Raw genomic sequence first — 20,500 nt, 5'->3', positions numbered from 1 at the left:
GAGCCCAACTTGAATCTTGTCTCAATTCAATTGATGTTTCTTTTAACCTACATAGTTATGTACACTGGCACTGGTACAGCCAATGTCAATCCAATGTCCATACAACTTGAACATACATAGTTACAACCAATTTACAACATCACTCCATTACCTCCATTTAGCATCACACACCAATTCTTTTTCTCATTCTTTCTTTGCACGTATCTTGAACATCCTCTTTTTGATTTAATAGCCTAAGATTTAATAGACTAATAGGAAGTTAGCCTCGTTGTCTACTCACTTTTACTCGATTCACCTTCCTATCATTCCCATACGTACTACCTCCTTGCAAAGCCTCGCGCCGCATTCGCGTCGCATAACATTTATAGAGCGTTTTTCTCTTCTTCGACAAAAATACCTATTCTTTCTTAATTGTTCATCAACCTCAACGAAAACCTCGTAGCGAAGCCCGCTTTTTATCAGTATGGCTGATGTAGACGATGAACTCCTAGCCCTTGTGGGCGGCGATGAGTCCTCCGATGATGAGGCAGAGCAAAATATCGGTACAAGTCGTTCTCTATCTGGATCGCTAGGTCCCAACACCTCAAGCAATTCAAAGCAAAAGACCAAGAGAAAAGATGATGATTCAGATCAGGAAGAAGGCGAGGCGTGAGTTTTCCGTTCTTTTCTTCTATCAGCGTATCACAATTCGCATTGTATGAATTGGAAAATTCACATCTTTTCCCACTTCCTCGACAACAACGTCGCTGCTCCACTGAGCAACCTTCTCGCCCCACACCTTAAAAGTTTACACCTGATTTTCTGCCTTACTTCTTCTATTGACGCGACGCTAACTTGCACCTTTCTTCCTTTTAAATAGTAGTTCCATTGCTTCTCCTGCATCGCAGAATTCCGCGCCGATGGACGAGTCAGATTCGGAATCAGACGCTTTTCAAACTACCAATACCAACGGGAAAATGGATGACGATGACGATAACAAATATCCCGTCGAGGGCATTTATGCCAGCGAAGCAGAAAAAGATGAAATTCTAGCTATGCCTGAGCTTGAACGAGAACAGCTGCTTGCCAGACGTCAGGAAGAAGTCGATCGCCAGCGACAGAACACCTTACTGCGTCGATTGTTAAAGACAAGAGAAGATGACAGTCAGTCAGCTAAGAAACGTAAGGCTAGCTCCGCCGACCTCGATGAAACTCAACGAAAGACCTCACGACAACGAACCAGAGTTGGTGGCTCAAAAGTGGGCGAAACCAGTGTGGGTATTGAATCATTGCGTCGTGCTCGAGCCGAAAAGAACGATCGCTTGCGTCGCAGAGAAGAAGACAGAGAGCGCAATAAGAAGACACACTCAGCCTCCCGTGGCAGTGACCGTGATGATGGTGATAGTGACATTGACTGGGCTGGACGATCTCGCGACCGGCGCACTAGATCACGCACTCCTGAAGTCAAGGAAATTCCACCTAGCGATCTACATGACATCGAGCGCTTACGAATTGGCCGTAGCCGCTTTGCTAGAGTCTGCTTCTATCCTGGATTTAACGCGGCTCTTACGGGCTGTTATGCCCGAATAGCTCTAGGACCAGATAGTGAGGGTGTCGATGTTTACCGAGTAGCCCTTATCAAAGGTATATAGCAAACCCAGCCATGCGAAGTCAACCCTGTTGTACTAATATCTTGGCTTAGGTTTCACTCAAGGAAAGCCCTATGCCATGGAGAAGGAGAATGGCCACCACTTTGTCACGGACCAGTACGTGAAGGCCGCGCATGGTAAGGCCGAAAGAGACTGGCCATTCATCAGTTGCTCTGACAAGAAAATCACTGAGGTATGTCCTAAATTGGTTCAAGATCAATGATTGTTCAGGTCTAATTGATTGTAGGCCGAGTTCAAGCGCTACAAGGCGGTTTGCCAAGACGAGGGTGTCATCATACCCAAGAAACCAATATTGGAAGCTAAAATCGACGACATCAACAACCTTATGCATCGTTCCTGGACTGAAGCTGAAGTTAATGCCAAGATTGAGCGAGAGCGAACCCTGCGTGAGAAGTTCGCCCCAACAGAACGAAACCGACTGTTAGACATGATTGAGGAAGCAAGGCGTCGTGGCAATGATGCCCGTGTCTCGGAACTCCAAAACCGGCTCGACTCCATCGAGACTCCACGTCTAGCTTTTAGAACCAGTCTAGCACCAGCCCCGAAACCCACGAGCTTGGTACCTTCTCAACAGGATCGTCTAGCAGCTTTGAATGCTGAGAATCGCCGACGCAATGCAGAAAAGGTCCGCAAAGCACAGATAATGGAGAAGGCCAAGTCACGCATGCAGGCGCGCCAACCACGACGCGGGGAAAATGGTGAGTCGACACCGGCCAGCGGTGGCAGCCCATCACCAGGAAACGGAGCCTCGAAGCAATCAGATGCTGCGAAAGCGCCTCTTCTACCCCATTTGCAGAAGCTACAAGCACAAAACCACCTTGCAGGGAAGGATAAGAAAGGGGTCCCACAGATCCACAAGCCAATTGGAGACGATGACATTATTGCCGCACTAGATCTGGAGATTGATGTTGAGATCGATTAGGCGCAACAGGCGTTGGAGGCATCCAAGATAACGCGGGTTTCAGTTTACCACCGTGCCCCAGGAACGAACTCACGGATTAAGTGCTTGAACAGTTGCATGGCTTGGGAACTTGGAATTAACAATAATTGATGAGGGGTGGCTGCTTAACAGCTAGTCTGACTCTGCTCTGTGTAGGTAGTATCCAGAGCCAGATCAATAAGTTGATGGCATCGGAAGAGAGCAAGAATACAAATCATAATGAGAGTAGCCCTTCGTAGTTATCTTGTCATGTGGATGATTAAGTAATTTGTCGTGGATTGTGCTCAATGAAAAGGGGACATCCAATTCAACGGAGCATGGCCATTATTTGGGTACGTACAATCATACATACCTATACCGCCAAACTTGAATAGTTGAGAGACCAACGTCTGTCAGGAAATTCATGATAACCAACGCCGTAGTATCTACGCGAAGGTCGAGCTCCACGGAGTACCCCGGAGCGCCGCCGTGGTGTACCGTGGCGACCGGGATCAGCCTACTTTGTTAGGATAAGTATGAATTCGAAGCTCTGGGTGATAAAGCAGGGACACGAGGTGTCTGTGCGAAAGAAGTATATAAAGTAGTTGGGACCAGAACATTCATGATGAGATGGAATTATCAGATGCATAGGTACCTACCTGAATTAGAGGAATACTTTTACTTTTGGCGGTTTTCTTTTTGTTCCTCGAAACGCCAAATATCACTACAAGCGATTTTCTCGGAATCGTGGATTACTATGAGGTGTTGAAAATATATTCAGGGGCAAAAGGATTATGTAATGAACAGAATAACAGAAGAACACAATTTGTCAGCAAACATCGCGCAAGCAGTCAGACTGCTTATCTTTATAAATTCTTAGGAGCATACAAGTCTTATTTATGATTCTACATGATACATACTACAACATTGAAGAAACGTCTCAAGTGATTTTCATAGGATGGAGACTAGTTCCCGCCGTAAAGCATGTAGGTCGAATACACGATGTAAAATTGTTGATTCATGTTGCTAATCATACCAATGCGCAAGGTGATACATGCTTCAAGAAGAAAATCAAATGCGACATGCTGAAGCCGGCCTGTTCAAACTGTTTACTTTATAAAGTACCATGTATTACAACCCCTATTCGAAGAAGAGCAGCTCCTGTTCATCCTTCTTCCCCTTCTCTTCCTATTACTATCACTGCTACCACTCCTGCCCCCTCTCATCTCTCTCCCCTCGAAGGGGTAAGTCCGATGAGCCATAATATGGATGAAAATCTTCTCGAAGCCCGTATTGGACGGATCGAGGCTAGGTTAGACAGTCTTAGTGAGGCCAACGTCGCCAAACCATACTCGGCGATGCCAGCTACTCCAACACGCCATGGGGAGCATAGCATACCACCGCTTATAGAGATATTGCCTGTTATCGAGGATTACTTCTATGATTTTAACAGTGCTTTGCCGCTATTTTACCAACATCAGTTTATGAAAATGCTGAGTGAGTTCTACTCCGAACAAGAACAGTCGAAGAGGTCGAGGGCCACTTGGGCTGCCATAAATGTGGTTCTGGCTATTGGATATCGCATACGTGCCTCTAAGGTAGATGCCGCAGTTGGGTTTGACGATGGCAAGATCAGGAAATATATCGATAATGCCCAAAAGGAACTTGATGAGCTTGTCACGAGACAGGAGGACACGCTTGGAATCGAGGTTGTCCTAGGCCTAGTTAGTAAGTATCCTGCTAGGCTGAGTAATTCATTGACCTCTTCTATCCCAGTCCTCTGCTGTCATAAAATTTCTCTGCGCTCATAGCTTGATAATGTTTTGAGCTCCAATCTGAACCTTTCTCCTCGGAATTGCCACCTTAGAATGTCTAGCTGTAAATCGTTGCTAATAAAGGTGCCACAGTAATTTTCCAGATGAACATAGACCAAAAGCCGGCATCAGTCTTAATCGGAACTGCAGTTCGCCTAGCTCACAGACTACAACTCCATATGAAGTCTTCTCTGTCCAATTTCCCGCCCGAGATAGCACGCCACAGAAGTAATATCTTCTGGCTCTGTTATACCTTAGATAAAGTGAGTTCTACCATTTATACATAGGTAGGCTAGGCACTTTGACAGCTTATCGTACTCAGGATATAAGTTTTCTGGCAAGAATCCCTTCTATTCAGAATGATGAAGATGTGGACTTGGACCTGCCGGGGACCTGGCCGAGCCATAACGGCAACCATCTTGTGAGTAGTGATGGGTATTCGCAACTTGATTACCTTCGCGCCAGAGTTCAACTCGCCTGCATACAGGGCAAAATCTATGACTACTTACTCAGCAATCGGTCGATGAAACAGTCGGGAGAGACTCGACAAAGGAGAACTCTACATCTCTCAAAACTCCTCGAACACTGGTTGCAAAAAATACCAGCCCCGCTACGAGTTGAGAACATCATAGAAACACTGGAAAAGGCACCACTCGCCCACATGATATTTCTGTATCAGAAGTACCTCATGTGCTGTACCACGCTCAACGGCCTATACTCTGTTGGGGCGCCCTGGATGAAAACTGTCAGCGGGTTTAGCACAAATCTCTTTCAAAACTCGGGCAATGAGTCATCAATTTCCGTAGATTCCCAACACTCAGTATTACCGTGTACTTGGCGTCCATGTGTAGATGTGAGTCGTGGGTGTTTGAAAATACTTAATAGCGTATTTTACAGTAGCAGCAATCCATGGTGAGTCAACAGCTAGCTCACTTCCGGAGCACTTTCCGGAGCACTTTCCTACCTACCTACTCCTGAAAGATTTGCTTGCTGAAGAAAACCAACCATTCTTGTAGGCTAAGCGGATGTGCCTTCTTTTCCGCATTTGTCGTCATATTGGCCAATATAATATACTCTCCCCTTCATGAGCTAGTGGAAGAAGATCGGAAGCTCACCACGAATACTGTTGGACGGGTCCATAAGCTGCTGGAGATGACTAAATCGGACTCGTTCACGAAGCTTCGCGTTATTCTCGTTGGCCTCGAGAACGCGGCGGATAGGGTAATCGAACAGACTCGAGAGTTGGCCGGGACTTACGAGTCTACGCAATACACTTCTTATTCTCCAGCACAATTCGGAGACGGCGCAGACCAAAACTTGGTGAGCTAGATACATGCATTTGAGTGTGGGAGAGGAAGCTGTTACTGAATGATCATCAATGTCTCTAGGTTTCTCAGTACGAAGAGACTATTCCAGGGTCTGCATGGCACCAGGTCTTGGCTCTTGATGTCTCGGGCATGGATCTAAGCGAGTTCGATTTCGGCGACGTGATTTCGACGCCGACATTTATGCAAGGGTTTACGGACTGAGAATAAGAGGAGAGATGGATTTTATAATATGTGAATGGCAAAGAGGGATACCATGATTGGGCGGAGGATAAGGATAATAGGGGCACTTCAAGTTCAATGTGAGTAGGTACATACAGTGCCTGGAGCCCTGGACTCCGGAGTCCGGAGTAAAGTACCTAGGGTAAGTACATGTGGGGTCGTGCATCAAATAGATAGAAGTGAATAGCTATCATATGTAGATGATTGGCTCAGGGGGTTGAATTGGTGATGTCATCAATGCTAGACAAGCATAGCTCTGACCATTGGGAAGCTTCGGATTACAATTGTTGCCCATGCTAGTACACTTACTTCATGCCATCCATGGATGTATCGTATAGTACCTACCAGATATGTATATATACTACGCGATACATGCCTGCCGGTACTGATATGCTATCATATTGCTATGTTCATCATTGATAGTGGCATGTAACTAATGGTGACGTCCAGTCCTGATATGTACTTGACTACCCTAGGTTAGGCATGATCAAGTACATAGGCGTACCCGGATTCCCATAATGTTTTGTTCAATGTTTGAAAGTTCAACTGGTTGATTCAGGTTCAATGTTCTGACCTCGAACCATTCCCGGCCCTTGACCCCTCATTACACCCTCAGATTATTACAAACACACACATTGCGTGCTTGGTTGCGTACAATTCCTTGTCCCCTCATCACTGCAATACCGTCATCACTGTTGCCATCATTGCTACCTCTTGCCCTCCAACCCTCTGACAGATAATTGGCAACCCAAAGACTCTCCCTCTCTTACTTTTTGACTCCGTCTGTCACACGCCTTTGTCTATAACGTCAGTTTGTTTCATGAATCCTACCAGAGCCCTTTTCATACGATCTTCTGTTATTTGCACCCTTCCCCAGGCCATACCCAAGTTGCTTTCTCTCAAGTCACAACCCAGCTATTCTAGTAGATTGATATCGACATCAGCAGCCAAAGCTATGCCACAGTTTAAACTTAAAGACGTATCTTCGCTGTCGTTACAGCTCGGCGAAAAACAAGAGGTTGAAGTCGAAGGCGTCGAAGGCGGGAAGGTGCTTCTCCTTAATGCTGGCGGCAAGATTCAAGCAGTGGGGCCCAAGTGCACACATTATGGAGCGCCTCTCGTAAACGGCGTCTTGACAAAGAGTGGTAGATTGACTTGCCCGTGGCACGGAGGTTAGTTCATCGCTATCCAAAATTTCTGCATTTCGTTTGTCAACACACTCGAGCCGCCCGCCTAGTAAACTAACATCAACTTTCTTCTCCCTTGTAAGCCTGTTTCAACGGCCAAACTGGCGACATTGAGAATGCCCCTGCCCTAGACGCCCTGCCGGTTTTCAAGGTTATTGAGAAAGATGACGCTGTGTATATCGAAGGCGAGGAAGCTACGATCAAGGCGGCGCGGCGAAAGCCGAACTTCAAGTGTGGTACGACCGGCGGAGCCTTGGCGAATAAAGTGGTCGTCGTTGGCGGCGGTAGTGGAGCTATCGGTGCCATTGAAGGTTTGAGGGAGAAGGGCTTTACGGGGCCTATCACCATGATCTCCAACGAAGGCTACTTGCCCATTGATCGCACCAAACTATCAAAGGCCCTGATTACTGATCCCACTAAGATTCAGTGGAGAGATGACGAGTGGTTCAAATCTGGGTCGGTCGAAATTGTGCACGATGAAGTCGTTGATATCGACCTTGTTAACAAAGCCGTCATTACTAAGAATAAGGAAAGGTACGTATATGCCAAGTTAGTTTTGGCTACGGGTGGCACACCGCGGAACCTACCCATACCCGGCTTTAAGGTGCTTGAGAACATCTTCCTGCTCAGAACCGTCCATGACGCGAAGAAGATTGTTGATGCTATCGGCAAAAAGGGCAAAAACATCGTCATCATTGGCAGCAGCTTCATTGGTATGGAGGTAGCCAATGCGACGTCTACCGAAAATCATGTCACAGTGGTTGGCCAGGAAAGTGTTCCATTAGAAAGGGTGATGGGTAAAGAGGTGGGCGCTGGTCTGCAAAAGGGATTGGAGGGCAAGGGAATTAAGTTCCACCTGTCAGCCGGTGTGGCCAAAGCTGAACCGTCTAGCGCAGATCCATCCAAGGTGGGCTCTGTGTATTTGCAGGACGGTACGAAGCTCGAAGCTGATCTAGTTATCCTGGGTGTCGGTGTGACACCATCAACGGGATATCTCAAAGATAATAAGATAGTGCGACTAGAAGATGACGGGTCATTGAAGACGGACGAGAACTTCCTAGTGGTAGGACTCAAGGATGTGTATGCGATCGGAGACATTGCCTCATATCCTTATCACGGTCCTGGAGGACAGGGCAATTACACGAGAATCGAGCATTGGAACGTGGCGCAGAATCAGGGGCGAGTGGTGGCGCATCATATTGTCAACCCTTCATTGAAGTCGGACTTCTTCACACCGATATTCTGGTCAGCCCTGACAGGGCAATTGCGATACTGCGGCAATTCGGTGAACGGGTGGGACGAGCTTGTGTTGCAAGGCGATCCAGGCAAAGGGAAGTTCGTGGCCTATTATTGCAAAGACGAAACGGTAGTAGCCATGGCTAGCATGGGCGTGGATCCGGCTATGGTCAAGTCAGCGGAGCTGATGAAGATGGGCGCCATGCCATCCAAAACACAACTGAAGGGCGGCTTAGACATTTTGACTGTCCCACTTCCAGCCTAAATTGTGCTGTTGTTGAAGTGTTAGGTGGTGACTCCGAGTTGAGATTGGCTTGGTGGTACCTAGGGTAGTTATGTATTCTTGTATGTAACTACATAGTTGCGCTGCTCAGCTCGACATAGTATGGACGAAATGGGAATGTCGACGCTTTCCTTTTTTTGGGCCATCTTGCGTCATCAGGTACAAGATGCTTGGCCCAATATAATCCTGGGCAGAATCCTGGACAGCCAAGGCCAAGTGTGCAATAAAATATCTCGTACGGTAATTTGGGTGACATGATGACTTATTCATGTGATGGATTTGTCAAACACTTGAATCTTGACAACTAGAACTTATCATCTTACTACGTACCGTAGGTAGTAACATATTTTGTTAGAGTAGATAATGATGATGGCATATGAATAGTATCCATACTATATATGTACGTATTTGATGTGAGTGCAGTGTGATAATTGATCATTGATGTCCCCATCCAATGTGTCACCCGCAGTTAATTAACCTTGATGGGCGGTATGTCGGAAACCAATGAAATTGTTTGCCTATTACTTATTTGGTGCATAATGATTCTGTATTATGAACTTAAAAGGACAATTCTGACAGGTACGTACATATATTTGGTATGTATATAGCCCCACCTGATCTAATCATGTTCCCCTCCCCACTCCCCACTCTCCACTCTCCACTAGCATCAAAACGCGAGAATTAACTTTAAAATAATCTTTCATTATCTAGACTCAAACTCTACTTACTTTCGGCCCCTTTCCTACGCTATCTTTTCTTTTCTTTTTTTTCCTTTTTTCTATTTTGACTCCTTTCTTGCTTCTTGGGTCTTGGTGACTGCCCAGATGCATGTATATTATATATTATTTTTTAACTAAGTATTCTAGAGAGAGAGAGAGAGTATACAAAATACAACATTGGACCTATTCAACTACTTTCTTTTCCGGACAGACACGCGCCGCATGGCGTAGTTCCCTCTCCACTCCACTCATTCATTCACTCTCTGAGTTAACCTACCTTACCTACCTACTCACTCACCACTCACCACTCACCACTTACTCACTCAGTCACTCACTCCCTTGATACGTAGTACCTATCTATTCGCTACCTTACCGACTCAATATCTTACTCCCCCTTTTTGGAATTATTGATACGAGTAAAGAGGAGCTTTCTGCCTTTAATCTCCCCGGCAATCTCCACGTCCAGCATGCTGATCGCCTACCTGAATACGCGCAGCGAAGCGACCCTCAGCCGTCACCATGGCTGATGCCCATCACCCCGCTGCGGCTGGTGCTGGCGACCGTGATAACGAAGATCATGCTGCCACATGTCACGAATCAGGCTCCCTCAAGTGTTGTTGTGGTTCTGTGGAGTGTGTCTTTCTGAGACATAACTGCTCTGTGCTTGCTAGCGTTGAGAAGGATGTCCACACTGCTGCACGAATGGGCCAGGTACGTCTTCTTAGCTGCGTTAAGACTTTTGAGTCGTCGAGTCATGTCCATTCGAAGCTCCCTTAGCTCCCCTTGCTCTCCTAGCTCTCCTAGCTCTCTTATAATCTTTATGATGTGCTACATTCCAGCTTAATCTACTCCCCACACTCCAGATACTCCATTACGGGTCGTATATTATTCTCTACACAAATTTTCCGTTGGGAATGTGTCTTGCTGTCGTGTTGTGTCCCTTGCCGTATATTTGCATTCTACATTCCAACCATACTTGCCTCGTGATATATATCTTCGAAGTCATGGGTGTTTCCAAATCTCTAACCTTTGCGTTGCAGGCGCTACTTGCCCGCCACGAAGCTTACATGGCTGGCGCGGAGCGGGATCGTTCCGAGCTCACTGCCCGAATCGAACAGCTAGAAGCCGACAACAAAGACCTTGAGGCCAGGAACGCGAAGACGATCGAGGAAAATAGGAACTTGTTAGATCAACTTGAAGCACTCAACACTGCCGTCGTGGATTCCGATGGCTGTATTAGATCTCTTGAGGCTACGCTGCTCTCTTCGCAGCAGACCGTTCGTCGCCTGGAAGGGGAAACTGCCCGCGCCGCTGCACTGGAACGCCAACTTATAGCTCTAGAGCAGGAGCAAGCCGAGCTTCAAAGTCACTTATCTCTTTCTCGTGAAGAGGCACGATCTGCTCTATCAAGATGGAAGCGAGCAGAAAGGGGTATCAACGACTTACAGGAACAACTTGAACGGATAGAGCAAGAAGCGAAAGAAGAGAGAGAATATCATATGGAGATGATGGGGCGCATAGAGAGACAGCGTGAGGTGGAGAAGGAATTAAACACTGCTGCGGGCCGCCTAAAAGGGGCCGCTGCTGCTAAGTCATTAGACAGGGGCCCTGGAGGAGGCAGTAGTGCGGTGTCGCATTTTGTTCGCGACTTGTTACAAGACAACGCTAATCTTCAATGTGGGATCGCCGAGCTACGGGAGATGCTCATGAACTCCAACGACGAAATACAGGCCTTGCGGGATCAACTGCTATACCATCAACCATCAGGAGAAGGGCAGACCAGTATCACATCAACACTGAGGGCGGAGCTTGAATTTGAACAGTGGTCACCGGAGAAGAAGCCCCCCAAGAACTCTCAAGAGTTCCATATTCATCACCATTATCATGTACCTAAAGCGAAGCAGGAGGGGAAGAAGCCGCGTAAAAAGCGACCAGGACTCACGCCGGGAATATTTGCACCTCTAGGAGGTTCATTGCCGAACACACCGCCCCATAACCTAGCGCGACCACAGCTCATATCACATGCACATAGGGAATCGTTGCTCTCCAATTGTTGGTCTCAGTATTCGGAGCAATCGGAATTCGCACCATCGTCAGCGCCGAGCTCACCTCGGTCGAATAACCGAAACTCACTATTCGATCATACGATCGATTCCTTCCCCGGCTCGCCCACAACAAGTATTGACCCGATGTCGCCTACTTGGCACGGTTCACATCACAAACAATATTCCAACGTGTCTTCAAGAAGCTTTCGAATGTCAACAAATATGTCTTTCATACAGCCTGCTCCCACCCAACCCCAGCCTATCATCGAAGAGGCTGACGATGGAGATAGCCCTTCAGATCTAACCACCACCGATGAATCTGCGGTGGACGATGGGCCGTTCTCTAATAGTCCAGATACTCCCAGAGAGACCGCCGATACCACAGGCAAAAATGAAACCCCGCGAGCCCGAAAACATAGAGCTTTGTCTCAGGAATCTATTATATCGCTTTCCGGTGGTCTTGATATTCATACATTGAAGTCGAGGCCCAGCCAACTCACCTTCGGCCAGATTGGCTCCGCCGCTTCCGTAACGGGGAGCAGTGATATCATCGCACGGCCCATGCTATCCCGCAACCATTCGAGACGAAGCAGTGTGATACTTCGTGAGAATTATGGTTCGTCACCAGTAGGAAGCTTGCAATCTATCTCCGATTCTGCCATGCAAAACCCTAGGCCGTCAAACCTTGGTAAATGGACGGTATGGCGGCCATGGGGCGGAGGCACGAGGGGAAGCGGAGGAGTCACTTCCAACGGGAGCAGCAATACACTTGCCAAAACTTCCAAGGAGAAGATCAATCAAAAGTCTCACGATCGCCCACCGGGCATCAACCAGCCCGGTACGATACCCGGGTTTTCGGAATATGTAGCGGCTGCACAACGTAGATTACCGCCTGCCAAAATTCAGCCCGATACAGTAGACCACGAAGCATTGATGGAGGGGCTCGACGAATGATCAGGCTGGCACGTAATCAAACGTTCAGTGTCGGTGTAGAGATATTCTTATCGACGCCCCCCAACTTTTTCTTAACAATGGCCTCATGCCAGGCAACCTTCAATTCGGGTGGCGTGTGCTCATGAGTACACACTGGGAGTTGAGGTGGAATTAGCATGCACGTGGATGTGGATGTGCGTGATTTGCTTCATGGGTTGCATATGCATAAAGATTACGGAGAAGTTGGCTGTCAGGAATCATCTAGGGCAGCGGGAAATAATAGCAAGCATAACAGCATAGGATGGGACAGCATGGACATGATACCCCCCGATGATAGCCAGATTTCACTGGCTCTCGGTCTTTCTTCTTTTATCTTTTTTTATCTTTGTTCATCATAGCACCGGGTACTTTGGACGAGGCGTCCGTCCTGGGAATTATCTTGTTGGGTAGGTTCTTACCCTTTTTCGTTCTGGCCCCAAGTCGTACGGAGAAGGGTTGTTTCGCTTGGACTTGAATTATTAATAGGACCGGCCGGTACTAGCCAGAGGACTGGATTAGGTATGTTTTGACTTGGCGTGTACGTTATAGGAGAATCGAAGAGCGGCATGGTATATAGGTTTATTGTTTGAGACTACATTTGCATGTACATATACACACACATGCCTACTCATAGGTAGGTAGATACTTAATCTACCTAGATAGGTCTTGGTTTTGCATACTTCCAACGCAGCACTCTAGCTTTGCAAATTCCCAACCGGGGAAGCTGAGGATTGGTTGAGCTGAAGACACGGCGCATAGGAAAATGTGTAATCATAAATAGAAATTCAGCCTGAGCACTTCATATCACACAATATACAGCGGATAGAAACCTGAATCTTCTCCTTTCATAACTACTAGGTAGGTAGTCTCGTACAGCACGCCAACAGATCAATTTATTCTACCTATGTATGCTATACCCAGGCACTAACTGAGCACATGGATGGGCCCATTTTGGTTCAACCATCTAACTAACCGCTATAACGCCGGTTGATTAGTTACCTATTTATGTGTGTATATAAAAATACGAATACCAAATACGAATACCACCACTGACTCAGCTCAGCTCGGCTCGACTTTACTCGATAAGAAAAAGAGATGATGCATGTGATACAAACATGCGTATTTCCCACCTAGTCTAATACAAGAAGAATAAAGATCGCATATGGAATACCCAAACGAAAAAGAGACGGTGATGATTCCTTGGCCTGCCTCCGTTATGTTTTATGCGATTGCCGGTACTCCGATAGAATTTATGGTGTTGTAAAAGTGGTAGTAGCCTTCGCTAGCATACGAGGTATATAGGCATATGTATATATATATATATATGTATATATGTATCAGGTGAGAAAGGTACGCAGGTTTAGTCACTATAGATTTGTTAGTTATTTGCATAGTTCTCTAATCAATAGTTGCTGAGTGAAGCAAGAGTGAAGTGAAAACCTACTAGATTTCCTTGGGCGCCAGGAGGTCAGCCTGGTACAGCCAGTGGTTGTCCTTTTCCTCAGCCTCGAGCCAATTGTAGGGGAATTGAACTAGTGTGCCTTGCATCATTCCACACAATTCCTCGGCTTCGTCACGGCCGATAAGCTCGAACGGGAATACGGGTTTACGCTGGCTGCTCTTGGTGTTAGATCTTCGCCGACGTCTTGTTGAATTGTGGTTGTATGGATTGGTGTTGCTGCCAGATTCTGGCGCCGACTTTTCGCACGAGGAGAACGTCGCTCTACGGTCCCGCTTCTCGCTCTGAGGATCAAGATGCGCAGCATCAACCTGGCCATCATATGATGGGAAAGGGATATCTCCGGCAGGTTGTACAGGCGAAGGTTGCTCAACCGAATTCTTCGTACGGACCCTCTCCGTGTCGATGCCTAGATCTGGTTCCCCCTTTTCTGGAGTTTGGCTATTCTCAAACAATGACGCCTTTTCGTTCAGCTTGTTCTCAGTTCCATTAGATACTACCACCTTTGGATTTCGTTCCGTGTGCTGATCCGTTTGGAGCTGCTCGGACATTGGGGCTTCCTGTGTAGTTTCCGACTCTTCATTCTTCGGACCTACCATACTGTCCTTAAATCGGCGTGCATAGTCCTCGAACTCATTATATTCTTTCCACGTAGTGACCTCATTGTCAGGCATACATCGAAACACCCGTCGGTAAAGCTTCGTGTTGTTACATGCCACCCTCATCCATACGTCATCCCAGAAAGCAGGAATGACAGGATCTCGCATACAATCATTGTCAATTCTAGCAGGTATAATATCCGATACTAAGGGGTTCAGGGGCTCGTTTGTAGGTTTTCCAGACTCGTCTAGGCGCATTGGAGGACCACCTATATCAGTGTCATCCTGTACCGGTAAGGATGGAAGCTGTACAGGATATGGCAGCTGGGATCTAGCTGCTGAATTCGCTTGGGGTGGAGGCAGTTCGTCATTTCCTTTGCCACCGTCACGCTGCGATGATCGCTTGGAAGACGACTCCCGATGTGGCCCGCCCGCCTTAGCATCCTCTCTACGGCTATCGGAACGACCAACTCTATCTCTATGCAGAAGAACTTCGCGCCCATTCATGACGACGGAGTCGCTTCCGAGATCTGCCCCTTTAGCTTGTGCTGCTTTCCAATTATCTGGGCCATAGCCTTCGACGTCTCGGTTATGGTCTTCATTACCCAGGACTCGTGGGTCACGCTCTGGTGATGGAGCTCTTGAATTAGAAGAGACGGAAGCCGACGAAGACGAAGTCCCATGGTTCTCGACTTGTTCCTCTTCTGCTGTGAGATCGATGTCATGATTATAACTAACTCCATGGAGGAAAGTCCTCCGTTTTGCACGCCGGGATGTCTCTCCGGTCGGGCTTTCATCACCTGAAGCATAGATGTCGGTCATGTCGGCCTCAAAGCGGATATCAGCGGTCTGCTCCGCCTGCCTCTCTTCCTCTGTGATCTGGTCTACATCTAACCCGAGATGCTCCCTCATCAGCCGCATGCGGAGGGTGTGAGCAAATCGGCCAACCCGGTATGCCTTGCCCGCCATTGTCGACCACATCATGTCGGAGTCTCGAACAATGGCAGCGACTTCGGAGTCCCGATTTCCCAACATCGAACGTTCGTTGATATTAGCCGATCCTATCAAAGCAACGCGGTCATCCACAATGATAGTCTTAGCGTGAATATACAACTGCTCTGTGACAATCTGGTTGTGAGTCCCGATGCGGCCCCATTGCCTCAAACTAAAGAACGAGATATAATCTTCGGGTTCTATTCCCACTGCTTGCAAACGTCCGAAGATTGAGTTCGGTCCCCGGCAGATGCTTCGGTATTGGAATTGCATGATCAAACGCACACTACTTCCCTCAGCCTGGTCCACCGTATTCTGGAAACCTGGCATAAGGGGGATCAGAATGCAGCACCGCCAATCCTCGTCTTTCTCGTGTGCCCTGATGATGCGTTCCACGAGAGCATCACCAATACGATTGACTACTCGTGTGTTCATTGTCTCAGTGCTTGTAATGAAGAATTGATTCTCCATATAAACAAAGTGATCAGATTCTTCAATAAGTTTCACGTATGCGGATTGGATACTATGCTCTCTTAATTCCTTTGGATAGCCCAAAGACCAATCACCAGCCGAACGTAAGATTTGTACTTCGCAAGTTCCGGACAACCCCAGAGCTTCGAGGTCAGCGGGGGTGGCATCCGGTGGGGGGAGTAAGAAAGGAGTTGGCCGAGTAGGTTTACGTTCACGTCGTAGATAATTCCATCGCTGTACAAAGTGGCGAGTAAGATCACGCGCTGGTTGGCCAACGACTTGCATCGCAATATCATGCCACGGCATCCTAGGAACCTTACTTCTGTCGTACATCTCTTCGTAAGGCTCGTTGAGTTTGAAAAAGTCCAGGACGCGAGGATTTGAGTAATCCTTGCCGGGGAAGAGCTGACAGTGCTCTGCATCTCGAGGCCTATCGCCATCTGGCTCCATGCCTGTTGGTCGATCGTCCGTGATGGGGTGCTGTGGGTTATCCCACCGACCAAAGCAGAGATCGATCCCACCAAGAAAGGCAACATCGTGGTCTACAATGCAGACTTTCTCATGATGGGCGTAGAAGAATTGGTTTTTCTTGAGCTGATTCGGCGATCTGAGGACCAAGATGTTGTCGTGTAGGTTAAGGAGCGAGAATTTTGTGTACTCGGAGTCTATCGGTATGGCCTGCTCTACGTTCCTGTAGATGATAATGAAAACCTTGACACCCTCTCTGGCTTTCTTCTGGAGCAATCGATCTAAACGCCATTTTTGGCTGATACACGCTGGTCGCCGCATATAAAGCTCAGGACTCAGCCACCAATCGTGAATATAAATCACATCCTGCGCCATGCTTATAGCACGAGAAACATTCCACATGTAGTCTCGTCCATCAACCAGCCATTGGGCAAATGATGATTGACGTACAGGTGCGAAGCTGTCAAATCTGTGTCGCTCATGCCACTGAGTTTGCTTCAGCATATCAACAACAGACTCTTCGAACTGGCGCAATACTGTCTGGTTGCGAGAGAACAGCTTGATCTTTCGGTCCACGGAATAAAATTTGAGGGTGTGGTGCTTGCCGTGAGATTCCTCATCTGTAAGCTGGCCATCGTCATTTTCCCCCCGCTTCTCTGTCTCAACTTTCAGTTTGGCGCCAAACCGTTTCAGCTTATTCTTCTTAGATACGACACGGAAGTGCGGGTCTACAAGGTAGACATCATAAATGTTCATGGTCGCCGGCGACTCGACGACAGCAATATAATTCTGTCGGACCAGAAACCATTTACGAGTGTGTCGTGCTATGACTTTCTGAGGACTGAGCACTCGTCGGAAGTCGATGCCTTTAGTAGATTGTATATGTAAGTAGCATTCCTTGCCGTGAAAGCTGCCTTCGGCAGCTAGCCGAACGCCGAGGGCAGAGAGCTCCAAGAATTTGCAGAGGCGATTACTATCAGCACGGAACATGAGCCAGTGGACCATCTCCTGCAAATACTTCTCCAGCGTTTTTCTCTGCCTCTCAATATACTTCTTCTTCAAAGCGGCCGAGTTCTGCACACCCGCCAGGGAGGTCTCGTTATTTTCTCCCAATCCTGATGACTGTCGGCGTGGCAAGAATGTGTTCATGCGAGATTTCTTCCTATGGGGATTCGGCCGTCTATCATTCTCACTAGCTGTGCCTTCAGCAGCCGTACCTTCAGCTGCAGTTATTTCACCTGCAGTAAGTTCGGCAACTGTGTCATCTGCCCTTGTTCCAGGCGGCTTCTCTTCTTCATCAGACTCCTCCAGTTTGTGGTAGGTCCGGAGATATGGAAATGCTTTTCTTGGAAAACGCGGCTGCTTCGGGCGGTGACGTTGGTTTGCCGTAGCCTGAAGAGAAATGTCGTTCTTCAGAGATAACCTGTACTTCCAATGAATATTCCATATCTCTCTTACACTACGGGTGACAGTCCACCTCATTCGACTCAGCCCGCTGCCATATTCTAAAGCAATTGTAAATATGGTATGTCTTTCACTCGTGCTATCTTCCGGGCGACTGTCGATGACTCGTAGATTCAGTTGCTCTAAGAGAACAGGTATACGCTTATTCCCATGTTCGTCCCTCTGCAACATACTTGCGAGAATGACAACTGCAGGCGTCACAGCCCGTAGCTCAGCCATGAGTTCAGCTGATTTGTAAAAGTCGAATTGATCCGTCCTCCTCTTACCTAACATTCTCAGGGTTTGCTTTACCTGCTTCCACCTCTGGGCACCAAAGGTTGCGGCTCGATCGGCGCTCAGGAAAGGCCGCCTCGGCGTTGTTATCCACTCCCCGTCAGATGCCCCACCCGCGCCAAACATCTCGGAGATGCGGCGCCGGTGACCAGGGGTGCGAGGTTGTGCATGTGGGCTCTCAGCGTCTTCAGTGCCAGTCCTTTGAGACCCGATCCAGGAGCTTCCGCGTGTCCACGCAGGCCTTCGGCCAGCGAGACGGTCACGGCCTTCCCCTTCGGACATGCCGCCACGATGCTCCGCAGCTTCGGGCATGGTTGAGCGCCTAACCATAGTATTTAAGCGGCTTGGGCCTGGAGGGTCGAGTTCATCTGGGAGGCGTGGGGAACTCGGAGCGGTAAACATTTCTAGGTGCTTTAGACGGCGTCGCATACGCTTTCTCTTGCCCTTTGGTACCTCCCTTTCGTTATCTTCGTCGGCACTCGCTTCGACGTCAGCATCGCTTCCCTCCTCTTCATCCAGAGTATCCGGGAGGCGATAAGGCCTGCCCGGAACAGGTGAGGCACTGGTTGACTGGGATGGCTGTTCAAGGGGCCCAGGAGATTTGGGTGGCTGAATGTTCCCAGAAGTGCCCAGAGTCGATTTTAACCGTGAGATCCACCTCTCGCTACGAGACATATTTCCCGGGTCTCCCCCGTCCCATGATCCATGCCTATCATGTTGGCGTGCAGGGTCAACTACGGCGTCAGCACGAGCAAACTGTACGCTGCGTCGACCGGGCGAGGCGGGGGGTTCCCCCAGGGCGGCGGCATCCCTGTCTGATACGTGGACCACGGAATTCCGTAAGGGGGATGGGGATCGTACAGCTACAGAAGGGTTTAAAGACGTAGGAGTCGCACCATTGTTGAGAGGAGAGGTACTGTCGTATGGTAGGCCAGCTGATAGATAATCGGCAGCCTGTTCAGGGTCGGATCTCGTGAAGGAATTGGTCGGTGGATTATTACGGAGGGGAAGGTCATGGGCGGGCAACTGATTATTCGCGGGATCGAGGGCGGAGGATGATGGGTTGCGTCGTGTATGCACAGAAGACGAATTACGAGGACTCTGTGTCATAGGAGAAACAGAGTCATCATGATCCGGAGTGGACATGGTACTTGTTACTTGAGTAATTCGACACTGGATGTCGAATATTGATGGATGGGGGGTGGAGGGTAGACGAAGCGACGTTTCCGTTACAGGCTTGAGTGTGTTTTAGTCTGCTCAAGTCTGCCAGCTCGATAGATGATCTAAAGGTCCCTAATATCCAACAATGCCCTTCTTCTCACTTCTCACTTCTCACTTGCATAGTATTCTTCATGGACAAAATACGAGATTGGCGAAACAAGGTGAGGTGAGAGGTTGATTGGGATGTTCGAATATCTTGTGAATAGCTTGTGAGTAGGTAAGTGTGTCAGTACGTTAGACGCACATCAGATAATTTGACGTTAACCAACTCTCCAGATACACGTGTTTGTTCTAGCTGTTCTAGTTGATCTGGTTCTTCTAGTATGTAGTTCTACCAACAACTTGTAGTGTAGTAGTAAGTAGCTGAAGTGGTTAGAACTTGAATTATTGAAAAAGGAGCGAGTCGCGTTTTAGTTTCCCTTATTTCTCATTTCTCATTTCTACTGGGTAATACTGGGTAATACTGGGTAACTGGGTATATGGGCCCACGAACCACATGGGCTCCATGGCGAAGATCCGCTAAAATACACTAGACCCTGATCAGGGACCAATCAACTTCAAATCTCTAATATCCCAACGAACAGGGGCTTACTTCTCCTTATCGATACTAGGTAATTGTCCCAAAAAGTAGAGGTAGGACGTCATCACGAGCTTCAATTTTATCTTTCTTATGTAGGTACCTACTATGTACTTAATGGGTAATCAATCAATGTTAAATTAGCTAAGCTACCTATGAACTACCTGGGGCATACCAATAGAAACATACCCGAGGCCATGTTGTTGGTTCAATGTTCTAACATTGAAGTGGCTACACATTAATGATCCATGCTTTACGCCCCCACTTCCATCATCGCTACTACATTCATACATATGTAGTACTAATCTGCTACTTTAAATTTATGTACCCTACTAGGTAGGTAACTACTATGATTGTACTTCGTACAAAAGGTTCAATGATATGGGATTTGCATCGACGTGGGGCGTTCAGCTAATAACTACCACTTTTGCTCAAACGGAGAGACTCAATTCTGCCGTTCAGTGAAACGTGGCCTGTTGCAGCTATGTTTATGCAAATGTGTACAATCCTGACTCAACCACCAGCAACAGAGACATCAAGCTCAATTCGTCCTATCCGAACCTATGTTTCTCATGGTGGGCCGTCACACGCGAGTCCTATTTCT

At 47.8% G+C, this 20,500-nt stretch overlaps 5 protein-coding genes across 5 annotated transcripts; 4 read left to right on the top strand and 1 right to left on the bottom strand.

Moving 5' to 3' along the window:
• Positions 1–56: 56 nt before the first annotated feature.
• GGS25DRAFT_355643 (plus-3-domain-containing protein) lies at positions 57–3,150 on the top strand. The gene is made up of 4 exons (XM_049258080.1): positions 57–648; positions 860–1,623; positions 1,682–1,821; positions 1,876–3,150. The coding sequence occupies exons 1-4, from the start codon at positions 464–466 to the stop codon at positions 2,569–2,571; spliced, it is 1,785 nt and encodes a 594-aa protein (XP_049114420.1). The 5' UTR covers positions 57–463; the 3' UTR covers positions 2,572–3,150.
• Positions 3,151–3,427: 277 nt separating this feature from the next.
• On the top strand, positions 3,428–6,224 carry GGS25DRAFT_497964 (uncharacterized protein). Its single transcript, XM_049261658.1, has 6 exons — positions 3,428–3,554; positions 3,616–4,296; positions 4,476–4,645; positions 4,705–5,294; positions 5,399–5,702; positions 5,771–6,224. The coding sequence occupies exons 1-6, from the start codon at positions 3,527–3,529 to the stop codon at positions 5,909–5,911; spliced, it is 1,914 nt and encodes a 637-aa protein (XP_049114419.1). The 5' UTR covers positions 3,428–3,526; the 3' UTR covers positions 5,912–6,224.
• A 76-nt stretch (positions 6,225–6,300) lies between these two features.
• GGS25DRAFT_497961 (uncharacterized protein) lies at positions 6,301–9,053 on the top strand. Its single transcript, XM_049261657.1, has 2 exons — positions 6,301–7,101; positions 7,200–9,053. The coding sequence occupies exons 1-2, from the start codon at positions 6,750–6,752 to the stop codon at positions 8,615–8,617; spliced, it is 1,770 nt and encodes a 589-aa protein (XP_049114418.1). The 5' UTR covers positions 6,301–6,749; the 3' UTR covers positions 8,618–9,053.
• Positions 9,054–9,873: 820 nt separating this feature from the next.
• Positions 9,874–12,353, top strand: GGS25DRAFT_514982 (uncharacterized protein; the record flags this gene model as incomplete). The annotated part of the gene is made up of 3 exons (XM_049263038.1): positions 9,874–9,916; positions 9,956–10,065; positions 10,395–12,353. The coding sequence occupies 3 exons, from the start codon at positions 9,874–9,876 to the stop codon at positions 12,351–12,353; spliced, it is 2,112 nt and encodes a 703-aa protein (XP_049114417.1).
• Positions 12,354–13,194: 841 nt separating this feature from the next.
• GGS25DRAFT_497958 (phospholipase D) lies at positions 13,195–19,763 on the bottom strand. The gene is made up of 2 exons (XM_049261656.1): positions 13,816–19,763; positions 13,195–13,738 (listed from the first exon to the last, which is right to left on the bottom strand). Exons 1-2 carry the CDS (start codon positions 19,242–19,244, stop codon positions 13,732–13,734), a joined length of 5,436 nt encoding a protein of 1,811 aa, XP_049114416.1. The 5' UTR covers positions 19,245–19,763; the 3' UTR covers positions 13,195–13,731.
• Positions 19,764–20,500: the final 737 nt, after the last annotated feature.

This window comes from Hypoxylon fragiforme, assembly GCF_022984875.1.
Source record: "Hypoxylon fragiforme strain CBS 206.31 chromosome Unknown GGS25scaffold_7, whole genome shotgun sequence".
Lineage (NCBI taxonomy): Eukaryota > Fungi > Ascomycota > Sordariomycetes > Xylariales > Hypoxylaceae > Hypoxylon > Hypoxylon fragiforme.
Note: the sequence above shows the minus strand (reverse complement) of the source record. Positions and strands in the feature narration are given on the sequence as shown.

What these genes read in the sequence shown, in the direction of transcription:
- GGS25DRAFT_355643 (XM_049258080.1), top strand. Translation starts at nt 464, where the DNA reads ATGGCTGATGTAGACGATGAACTCCTAGCCCTTGTGGGCGGCGATGAG. An exon ending in CCGAGTAGCCCTTATCAAAG is followed by an intron (nt 1,624 to 1,681) that starts GTATATAGCAAA and finishes ATCTTGGCTTAG; the next exon opens with GTTTCACTCAAGGAAAGCCC. An exon ending in CTGACAAGAAAATCACTGAG is followed by an intron (nt 1,822 to 1,875) that starts GTATGTCCTAAA and finishes AATTGATTGTAG; the next exon opens with GCCGAGTTCAAGCGCTACAA.
- GGS25DRAFT_497964 (XM_049261658.1), top strand. Translation starts at nt 3,527, where the DNA reads ATGGAGACTAGTTCCCGCCGTAAAGCAT. An exon ending in GGTTGTCCTAGGCCTAGTTA is followed by an intron (nt 4,297 to 4,475) that starts GTAAGTATCCTG and finishes AAGGTGCCACAG; the next exon opens with TAATTTTCCAGATGAACATA. An exon ending in ACGGCGCAGACCAAAACTTG is followed by an intron (nt 5,703 to 5,770) that starts GTGAGCTAGATA and finishes CAATGTCTCTAG; the next exon opens with GTTTCTCAGTACGAAGAGAC.
- GGS25DRAFT_497961 (XM_049261657.1), top strand. Translation starts at nt 6,750, where the DNA reads ATGAATCCTACCAGAGCCCTTTTCATACGATCTTCTGTTATTTGCACC. An exon ending in GACTTGCCCGTGGCACGGAG is followed by an intron (nt 7,102 to 7,199) that starts GTTAGTTCATCG and finishes CTCCCTTGTAAG; the next exon opens with CCTGTTTCAACGGCCAAACT.
- GGS25DRAFT_497958 (XM_049261656.1), bottom strand. Translation starts at nt 19,244, where the DNA reads ATGTCCACTCCGGATCATGATGACTCTGTTTCTCCTATGACACAGAGT.